This window comes from Rhinopithecus bieti, unplaced genomic scaffold, assembly GCF_001698545.2.
Source record: "Rhinopithecus bieti isolate Rb0 unplaced genomic scaffold, ASM169854v2 scaffold_1017, whole genome shotgun sequence".
NCBI classification, from domain to species: Eukaryota; Metazoa; Chordata; class Mammalia; order Primates; family Cercopithecidae; genus Rhinopithecus; species Rhinopithecus bieti.
In genome coordinates, this window is record NW_016803657.1 from 1,481,819 (window position 1) to 1,492,449 (window position 10,631).

Here is a 10,631-nt window from a genome sequence, read left to right on the forward strand (position 1 = left end):
CTAATTTTTTTTTTGTATTTTTAGTAGAGACGGGATTTCACTGTGGTCTCGATCTCCTGACCTTGTGATCCGCCTGCCTCGGCCTCCCAAAGTGCTGGGATTACAGGCGTGAGCCACCGCGCCCGGCCTTTTTTTTTTCTTGAGATGGAGTATCGCTCTTGTTGCCCAGGTTGGAGTGCAATGTCATGATCTTGGCTCACTGCAGCCTCCGCCTCCCGGGTTCAAGCGATTCTCCTACCTCAGCCTCCCAAGTAGCAGGGACTACAGGCACGCACCATCACGCCTGGCTAATTTTTGTATTTTTAGTGGAGATGGGATTTCACCATGTTGGCCGGGCTGGCCTCGAACTCTTGACCTCAGGTGATCCGCCTGCCTCGGCCTCCCAAAGTGCTGGGAGGCACCATGTCCAGCCTAATTTTTGTATTTTGTGTAGAGACGGGGTTTTGCCTGTTGCCCAGGCTGGTCTGGAACTCCTGGGGTCAAGTGATCCTTCCACCTCAGCCTCCCACAGCACTGGGATTGCAGGCGTGAGCCACCGTGCCCGGCTGGGAGCTTGCTTTGGACATGTTGATTTTGAGATGCTTGTTAGACGCCCCACTGGCAACTTCGAGTGGGCATCTGGTGTCTAGTGCAGTCTGAACTGGAGCTCATATTTGGTGAATCCTATGCATATGGATGGCACCTGAAGCCTGGAGAGATGCTGGGAGGCAAGTGTGGGCCAGGTAAGAAGGGGCCCTGGGCCCCTAGCAAGGCAGGAGGGCTCCACCCACAGTAGCTCTGAGCGCACGTCCCGCTTGTCCTCCTGGCAGCCGGCGAGGTATGTGGGCTCCAGCCTGGTGGGCGAGCATGAGCAGGGATGGAGACAGTGTGACCAGCTGTCACAGCCCTGCTGTAAAATGGGGTCAAGAAACAGGTCTTGTAGTGATTTTGAGGTGGAGGTGACAGCCCATGTGTGCTGACCGGCAGGTGGCCCTCTCCTGGCTGCTTCGGTTTCCTCAGTGAAATCGGAGGTCTGGCCATCAGCTGAGCCTGGGGGACAGAAGTCTTCCAGAGGAGTCTGGAGCGGACGGCCCTAGGAATTCAAGGTGGCCCGTGCTGGTGTCCAGCTCCGTCCCTTTGTGTGGAGAGAGCGGGGTTTAACTTGGGCTCTGGCTCAGTGGGTGGTGAGGGCAAGGGTGAACCCGAGGGATGGGAGAAGGCGAGCCTGCAGGAGGGACAGGCGGCAGCTCTTCTCAGTTTTGAGCCCCAGAGACACTCTCCTCACCTCCTCGCGCTTCGCAGCAGGCCTCTGCTGCTGAAAGGTGTCTGTCCGGACAGTGGCCAGCAGGCTCTCCTGGCCACCTGCCGCAGCCCCGGCCCCCAGACCAAGTGCCAGGCCCACATGACTGGCTTTGCTGCACGCCTGGGGCCACGTGCTTCCCTCCGCCTGCAGTGCCCACCCTTCTGTGTGCCATCAGGCCCTTCTCCCTCCACACTGCCAGCTCAGATGCTGCCTCCCCACGAAGCCTCCCTTTCATCCCACCTCCGTTTTTCCCTTCGCCAGAGTGGGTTTAGTCACCCAAACAGCAGAAGCTTCTCAGGGCCCAGGCTGGGGCCTCGAGCAGCCTCCCTCAGCATTTTTGGTGCCGGCCGGAGGCTGACCCCAGTCCCCTCCCTAGATGTGCCTTCTTCCACGGCGAGGTTGACAAGCCGGCCCAAAGCTTTTTGCACCGGGGTGGGCGCAAGCCAGTTTCTGTGGCCATCAGTCTGGAAGGCGTGCACGTCATCGACAACAGAGAGAAGGTACCGCCCCCAGCTCCTCCAGGGTGGAGAGGATGGGAGGGGCTCCTGACTTAGGCATTGCTGGTTCCTCTGGGCCTGTGGGGGCCTGGGGGCAAGGTGGGCGGACTGTCTGGGAGGGACCCTGCCTCCCTCAGATGTCTTTGTAGCTCCTGAGGGTGATCCTGGGTCCTCTTGCCCAACATGCTAGGCTGTGGCGTGGCCGGGGCAGGGGAGGCCGCAGCTGGGACTTCCACCCCTGAGTGGAGGGAGGGCAGCAGGGCCCTCTGTTCTGCCTGGCTGATGGCTAGAGAGCAGCCTGGTGCTCCAGAAGACCCCGTTGCTGGGGAGCCCTCTTGGGCTGACCATGTCTTCTTCTCCCTGCGTTTGGTGGCCAGCCCTGGGTAGAGGGCCGTGTCAGCAGCCAGCCCCGCGGGGCAGATTACCTGTCCCTGGGCAGAAATTCACCCCTAAGCCAGCAGAAGAGTTTTGACTGGCTTCTGGTTGTCCCGGAAGAGGGACCTCAGCCCCTCCTGCCATCTGTGCCCTGGGAGGCAGGGCCCAGCTCAGCCTCATGCTAGGTGCCACCGCTGACCTCATAGAAGAGGCTCACCTTCCCCACCTGCCTCCTCCCCCACGTGCATCACCAGCTGTCAGGGGCTTGGTCTGCTGGTGGGACTGTTGTGGGCGAGGGGATCTCAGCCTCCCTGGACTGCAGCCCCCGGGAGGCTCTGATGAAAGCTGAGGCTCTCTCCTTAGAGAAACAGGCGAACAAATGTAGACTCAGCCTTGGAGAGGCACACGCCCTGGCCAGGTGTCCCCTCCTGGTGGTGTCTGAGTGGGATGGGGTGGGGAGCAGACCTCTGCCCAGGGGTCAAGCCTGGCTCTGTGTCTCCTGCTGGCCAGCACGTCCTGCTGGGCCTGCGCTTCCAGGAGCTGTCGTGGGACCACACCTCCCCGGAGGAGGAGGAGCCCATCCTGTGGCTGGAGTTCGATGGAGACAGCGAGGGCACGCCTGTCAACAAGCTCCTCAAGATCTACTCCAAGCAGGTAGCACGGGTGGTGCCTGCACACGAGTGGGGAGGCCGGGCCCAGGTGCCCTGGGTCCCAGACGATTAGACGCACCAGGCTGGCAGGGGAAGGAGGTGAGAAGCTGCCTTGGGCCTGAGGATGAAAGCGGCCTGGGCACAAGGGGTGCCTTGACTCCTGCTGACCCAGAGCCGCCCTGGGAGGTCAGGAGGCCTGGTCTGCGGACTCCACGCCGGTGGCGGTGGCAGCTGTGGGTTCGGGCAGCTGTTTGTTGAGGGCTTGCCCAGTGCTTTGAGACCAGCCTGCACCCTCCCCTCCTGTCCCCAAGAGCAGTGCTGTTGTGACCCTGCTCACAGTCACCCACGGTGGGCGTGGAAGCGTTGGGCCTCTCCAAGCCTGTGTTTGATTTTCCCCTTCATTCGGCGTGTTTTACTCAGCACCGAGCACCTCTTCCACCCCAGCCTCCCTCCCCTGCCCGTTCCTCTCCCACTTGGGTCACATCCGAGGCCCCTCCCTGCCACAGGGCCCTTTCAGGACTGCTCCCACCCCATCCTGCCTTCATCTCGGGTCTCTCTGGATCCTTCATCCCACACCTCTCCAGCTTCCTTTTGGTGCCCTTCCCCACCTTCACCCCTCCCTTCACAGCCAGACCCCACCCCGCACCTCCCACGCTGGGGGCTGCTCCTAGCCCCATGGGCCTCTGCTTTGCCACAGGAGGCCCCTCCCCCTTCTCAGCTTAACCACACGCTCCTGGAAGCTTCTTTCCGCCCCCACCAGCCACCTCCTCCCCCAGCTTCCCTTGCTTCTCCCCATTTTCCTGGCCCCCCTCGAGGGCACTCCTCTCCCTGCCTCATGGCTTTGAACTCCAAGATATTCTCACCTTTATGTTCAAAGTTCACAATTTTTTTTTTTTTTTTTTTTTTTTTTTGAGACGGAGACTGGTTTATGCTTTTTGTTTCCTAAGAAATTTTGCCTAACCCAAGACCACAAAGATTTTGTCACGTTTTCTTGTGGAAGTTGTATAAATATAAGCCTACCAGCCATCCCAGTCAATATTTTACATCAGGTGTGATATACAGGTCAATGTTCATGTTCGTGTTTACAGATTCTCAATTGTTTCGGTGTCATTTGTTGAAAAGACATTGAATTGGCGGGCTCGGTGGATCATGGTTGTAATCCCAGAATTTTGGGAAGCCGAAGTGGGCTGATCTCTTTAGGCCAGGAGCTCAAGACCAGCCTGGCCAATATAGCGAAACCCCCATCTCTACGAAAAATACGGAAAATTGGCCGGGTGTGGTGGCACATGCCTGTAATCCCAGCTACTACTTGGGAGACTGAAGCACGAGAATCACTTGAACCCGGGAGGTAGAGATTGTGGTAAGCTGAGATGGTACCACTGCACTCCAGCCTAGGCAACAGAGTGAGACTCTGTCTCAAAAAAAAAGAAAAAAGAAAAAAAGACGTTGAATTTCCCTGACCTCTTTGTTGAATATCAATTGGCTGTGCATATGTGGGTCTATTTCTGGATTCCCTCTTCTAAACCACTGATCTATGTGTGTCTTTCACTAATAATCACATGATATACTGATTTTTGAACCTTTATAATAAGTCTTGAAATCAGGTAGACTGATGTTCAGAACTTTGTTCTTTTCAAAATGGTTTCAGTTATTCCAGTTCCTTTGCATTTCCATAGAAGTTTTAGCATCAGCTTGTTGATTTCTAGGACGCTTCCCCATTCACCCCCTGGAAAAAGGCTGCCTAGGATTTTTATTGAGATTGCATTGATTACTTTGGAGGTAACTGACCTCTTAAGTCTTCCATTCCATTTATTTCTGTATCTCCATTTATTTGTCTCTGATTTCTTTCATTAGTATTTTATAGTTTTCAGCATACAAAGCTTCTATTTATTTTGTTAGGTTTATCCCTGTTTTTTTTTTCTTTCGGTGCTACTGTAAATGCCACTGTTTTTAATTTCAATTTCCAATTGATCATTTCCTTGTATAGAAATATAATTGTTTTTGTTTTTTTTGAAACACTCTCATTCTGTCACCCAGGCTGGGGTGCAGTGGCGCAATCATAGCTCACTGCATCCTCAACCTCCTGGGCTCAAGCTATCATCTCAAGCCACAGGTGTGCACCACCGTGCCAGGCTAACTTTATTTTATTATATTTGTAGAGACAAGGTCTCACTATGTTGCCCAGGCTAACCTTGAACTCCTGGGCTGAAATGATTCTCCCACCTTGGCCTCCCAAAGTGCTGGGATTACAGGCGTGAGCCCCTGTGTCTGCCTGGGCCTTTTTTTTTTGAAACTGAGTCTCGCTCTGTCGCTCAGGCTGGAGTGCAATGGCGCAATCTCAGCTCACTGCAACCTCCGCCTCCTAGGTTCGAGCGATTCTCTCACCTCAGCCTCCTGAGTAGCTGGGATTGCAGGAGCCTGCCACCACGCCCAGCTAATTTTTGTATTTTTGTAGAGATGGGATTTCACCATGTTGGCCAGGCTGGTCTCAAACTCTTGACCTCAGGTGATCCACCCGCCTCAGCCTCCCAAAGTGCTGGAAGTACAGGCATGAGCCACGGCGCCCGGCCTGGCCTGGGACTTTCTATGTGGACAGTCGTGTGGTCTGTGAGTGGAGAAAGCTGGGTCTCGCTTTCCAATCTGTGCCTCTTGCTTGCCTTGCCTGACAGTGCCTCTGACCCCCAGTGTAGGATGGATAGGTGTGAGCAGGCGTCCCTGACGCACCCGGCCTGAGAGAAAGCATTGTCTTTCACTGAATAAGTGGGATTTTGCTGTGGGTTCTTCAGAGATGTGCTTAATCAGGTTGAGGAAGTTGCTTTCTGACCCTGGCTTGCTGAGTTTTTTCTTGGACGGACATTCAACGGAACTTCCTCTTTCAGCTGCATTTGAACGGCAGGCTCCCTGAGCCTCAGAGGCATGTTGCTGTGCAGGAGTTTTTGTTCTAGGGAACTCAGAAGGCTTCCCTGTTATGGTTGCACCTCAGGACTCTGTCCCCACCAGCTGCCGTCCCCTCGCCAGCCCACTGCCCTTTGGCTGGTGGAGTCCGCTCGGTGAGCAGAGGAGTGCAGGTGGACTGAGCTGAGGGCAGGGAGTGTGGAGAGTCCACCAGGCCTCTGCTTTTCCTTCTGGGCCAGGCAGCAGTGCCCCCCTCACCCACCCAGAGGGGTTGTAGCTGCCCTTAGAAAGGCAGGAGCCAGGCCAGTCTCCGCAGGGCCACTCCCAGCGTCTGACCCAGCCCCACCAGTCAGGAGCACAGGTGACCATTTCTGTCTAGTTGGACTCACCTTATCCTAGGCCTGCAGCAGTGCCTGGCACGTGGGAGGCACTCGGGAAACACCTGCGCCCTGACTGAGGGGCACCACCCTTTTGATGCCTTCTGTCTGTGACTCCCTCAGACCCCTGAGGGCCCTGTCCTTGGTGCCCAGCTGTGCCTGCTGGTACCTGGCTGCTGTATCTTTTCTGTCAGTGTGCCTCATGCTTCACACCTGTTGAGTAAGAGTCACTTTTGAGGAATGTGCTGGCAGGGAGCCGCCCGCCCCTGCCCCGGTGACATCTCGCCCCTTCCTCCTGGCTGCAGTTTTTCCTCCCAGCCAGCGCTCCCCGCCTCCCCACCCCGCCTCCCCACTCTTCCTCCTCTTTGCAGCAGCCAGGCTCCTTTCCCCTCACTCCCTCCCCACCTCTTCTGCCCACAGGGTCGGCCTTCCTGGGCTGTGCCTTCTGACTGGAAGGTTCTTTCTTTCCCACCCGAACTCCCAGACCTGGGGACCCCTCCTCATCCACCAGGACTCACCTTCACAGTCGTCCAAGTGGGACAGCTCCCCTGCCTCCCCACTCCCTCCCTCCTGAGCGATGTGTGTCCCCTCCCCTGCTTCCCCAACCAGAGAGCAGAGCTCATTTCAGACTCAGCAACAGGCATGGAAGGGGGGTCTGGCCAGGCGTCACACTGCCCCCTCCTCCCTAGGCCGAACTGATGAGCAGCCTCATTGAGTACTGCATTGAACTGAGCCAAGTGGCGGAGCCCGCAGGCCCCCAGGACAGTGCGACGGGCCCGCCCTCGGACCCCAGCTCCTCACCGGCTCCTGTTGAGCGCCCCAAGCTGCGGAGGCAGGGCAGCGTGGTGTCCAGCCGGATCCAGCATCTCTCCACCATCGACTACGTGGAAGACGGTGAGCAGCCCTTCTGTGCACATACACACACAAACATGCATGCACATGCACACGCCAGGGGGCGTTCCTGAGGACAGGCATTGCAGAGCAGCTCCAGACCCAGTGTGAGCTGGCCTCCATCTCAAGACCCAGCTGTGAGCAGCGCGAGCCTGGGCCTTGGCCATAGTGCCTTTCCTGTCCCTTCTCACTGCTGCACCACAGACGTGTTCTGCAGCATCGTCCAGGATGTGATCCGGGAAACTACTCAACATCTGTTATTAAAGTGTTGGGTAGGCAGGGCACGGTGGCTCACGCCTATAATCCCAGCACTTTGGGGGGCCGAGGCAGGAGGATCACCTGAGGTCAGGAGTTCAAGACCAGGCTGGCCAACATGGTTAAACCCTGTCGCTTCTAAAAATACAAAAAGTTAGCAAGGTGTGTGACAGGCACCTGTAATTCCAGCTACTTGGGAGGCTGAGGCAGGAAAAACGCTTGAACCCAGGAGGCAGAGATTGCGGTGAGCCGAGATTGCATCTTTGCACTCCAGCCTGGGAGACAGAGCAAGACTCCGTCTCATTCATAAATAAATAAATAAAGCGTTGGGTAAATCACTGTTGTGACCGCATCCTGAGGTGTTCAGTGCAGCTGGTAAAAATACAGTACCCAGGCAGGGCACAGTGGCTCACACCTGTAATCCCAGTACTTTGGGAGGCCAAGATAAAGAGGATCGCTTGAGCCCAGAAGTTCAAGACCAGCCTGGACAACAGAGTGAGACCCTGTCTCTACAAAATATACTTAAAATTAGCTAAGCATGGTGGTATATGCCTGTAGTGCACCTTCTTGGGAGGCTGATGAGGCAGGAGTATCTCTGAGCCCAGGAGTTGGAGGTTTGCAGTGAGCTACGATTACACCACTGCACTGCAGCCTGGGTGACAACAATGAGACCCTATATATATTTTTTTTATTAATTAATTTATTTATTTATTTATTTTTGAGATGGAGTCTCGCTCTGTCGCCCAGGCTGGAGTGCAGTGGCGTGATCTCGGCTCACTGCAATTTCTGCCTCCCCGGTTCTAGCGATTCTCCTGCCTCAGCCTCACGAGTAGCTGGGACTACAGGTGCCCACCACCATGCCCGGCTAATTTTTTGTATTTTTTGTAGAGATGGCTTTTCACCATGTTAGCCAGGATGGTCTCGATTTCCTGTCCTCGTGATCCGCCCGCCTCGGCCTCCCAAAGTGCTGGGATTACAGGCGTGAAACACCACGCCTGGCCCGAGACCCTATTTTTAAAAAGGAATACCCTGGCCGGGCACAGTGGCTCACGCCTGTGATCCTAGCATTTTGGGAGGCCAAGGTGGGCGGATCACCTGAGGTCGGTAGTTTGAGACCAGCCTGACCAACATGGAGAAACCTCATCTCTACTAAAAATACAAAATTAGCTGGGTGTGGTGGTGGGCGCCTGTAGTCCCAGCTACTTGGGAGGCTGAGGCAGGAGAATCGCTTGAACCCAGGAGGCAGAGGTTGCAGTGAGCCAAGATCACACCACTACACTCCAGCCTGGGCAACAAGAACAAAACTCTGTCTCAAAAAAAAATAAATAAATAGGTCAGGCGCGGTGGCTCACGCCTGTAATCCCAGCACTTTGGGAGGCCGAGGCAGGCAGATGATGAGGTCAGGAGATCGAGACCATCCTGGCTAACACGGTGAAACCCCGTCTCTACTGAAAATACAAAACAGTAGCCAGGTGTGGTGGTAGGTGCCTGTAGTCCCAGCTACTCGGGAGGCTGAGGCAGGAGAATCACGTGAACCTGGGAGGCAGAGCTTGCAGTGAGCCGAGATTGCGCCACTGCACTCCAGCCTGGGCAACAGAGTGAGACTCCATCTCAAAAAAAAAGAAATGAGTAGCCTGGGCACGTTGACTCACGCCTGTAATCCCAGCACTTTGGGAGGCCAAGGTGGGCGGATCACAAGGTCAGGAGATGAAGACCATCCTGGCTAATACGGTGAAACCCTGTCTCTACTAAAAATACAAAAAAAATTAGCTGGACGTGGTGGTGGACGCCTGTAGTCCCAGCTACTCAGGAGAATGGCGTGAACCCAGGAGGCGGAGCTTGCAGGGAGCCGCAGTCGAGCCACTGCACTCCAGCCTGGGCGACAGTGCGAGACTGTCTCAAAAGAAAAAAAGAAATGAGTAACAGGACAGCATGTGCGCAGCCACGCGCATGAGGCGGGGCGGCCCAGCTGTGGCCATCAGTGGCTGTAGCTTTGACTTTTTCTTTGTACTTGTTGGAGCATGTAAATCTTTTACAAGTCTTGTAATTTTTAGAATAATTGTTTTTTCTTTTTTTTGGAGGCGGAGTTTCACTCTTGCCCAGGCTGGAGTGCAGTCACGTGATCTCGGCTTACCGCAGCCTCCACCTCACGGGTTCCAGCGATTCTGCTGCCTCAGCCTCCCGAATATCTGGGATTATAGGCAGGCGCCACCACGCCCAGCTAATTTTGTCCTTTTAGTAGAGATGGTGTTTCTCCATGTTGGTCAGGCTAGTCTCGAACTCCTGACCTCAGGTGATTCACCCACCTCGGCCTCCCAAAGTGCTAGGATTACAGGCGTGAGCCACCGCGCCCGGCCCTAGAATAAGTTTTATAATCAGAAAAAGCAAACTTTTTCTACAGTGTAATTTGGACCACTGTGTGGCATTCCTTAGCATGGTTTTAGCACGCTCATTTTCACCTAGTCCTCTGCTTGTGGGCATTACAGTTTTTAGCGTTCAGCTTTTCTAAACAGCACATCTACAGCAAAGTCTTTCCTTAGAATCTGAACTGTTTCCTCAGGATACATTCCTAGAAATGGCCTTGCTGTTGTAAAGGTGTGCAGATTTTTCTTTTAAACAGGGTTTCACTCTGGTGCCCAGGCTGGAGTGCAATGGCCTAGTCAAGGCTCACTGCAGCCTCTACCTCCTGTGTGCTCAAGCAATCCTCCTCCTGCAGTCTCCTGAGTAGGTGGGACTACAGGCATGAGCCACTACTCCCGGCTGATTTTTAAATTCTTTGTCAAGACAGCATCTCACTATGTTGCCCAGGCTGGTCTCAGACTCCTGGGATCAAATGATCCTCCCACCTTGGCCTCCCAAAGTGCTGGGATTACAGATGTGAGCACCATGCCTGGGCAATATGCTGATTTTGAAGAGGCTTTTCATACCTGCCACCTTCCAGAGAGGTTGTACCCAGGTGTACCCTCCGCAGCAAAGAAGATGGCGTCTGCCTCCTATGCCCTCACCCACAATGAGTGTAATCATTCCGAGCCAAAGGGAACTTGTCTGGGCTGGTGTTTGAACACAGTGAGATTGGAAATTTTTTTTTTTTTGAGACAGTCTCACTCTGTCACCCAGGCTTGAGTACAATAGCGCGATCTCGGCCCCCTGCAAACTCCGCCTCCCGGGTTCAAGCGATTCTCTCTGCCTCAGCCTCCCGAGTAGCGGTGATTGCAGGCGCCTGCCACCATGCCTGGCTAATTTTTGTATTTTCAGTAGAGACAGGGTTTCACCATGTTGGCCAGGCTGGTCTCGAACTCCTGACCTCAGGTGAGCCACCGTGCCTGATCGATTGCAAATTTTTACATGCTTGATCGTATTTAGATTTCCTTCCTGAATTACTGATGATTTCTTTTTTTTTTTTTTTTTT

General features: G+C 54.7%; 1 protein-coding gene across 1 annotated transcript in view; it reads left to right on the top strand.

Moving 5' to 3' along the window:
* The window catches only part of FRMD8 (FERM domain containing 8), a 26,035-nt gene that overhangs the window by 10,992 nt on the left and 4,412 nt on the right, over positions 1 to 10,631 (top strand). Inside the window, exons 7-9 of the mRNA XM_017893790.1 lie at positions 1,659 to 1,782; positions 2,665 to 2,808; positions 6,766 to 6,970. Of these exons, the coding sequence (XP_017749279.1) occupies positions 1,659 to 1,782; positions 2,665 to 2,808; positions 6,766 to 6,970 (473 nt within the window). The remainder of the gene's footprint in view (positions 1 to 1,658; positions 1,783 to 2,664; positions 2,809 to 6,765; positions 6,971 to 10,631) is intronic.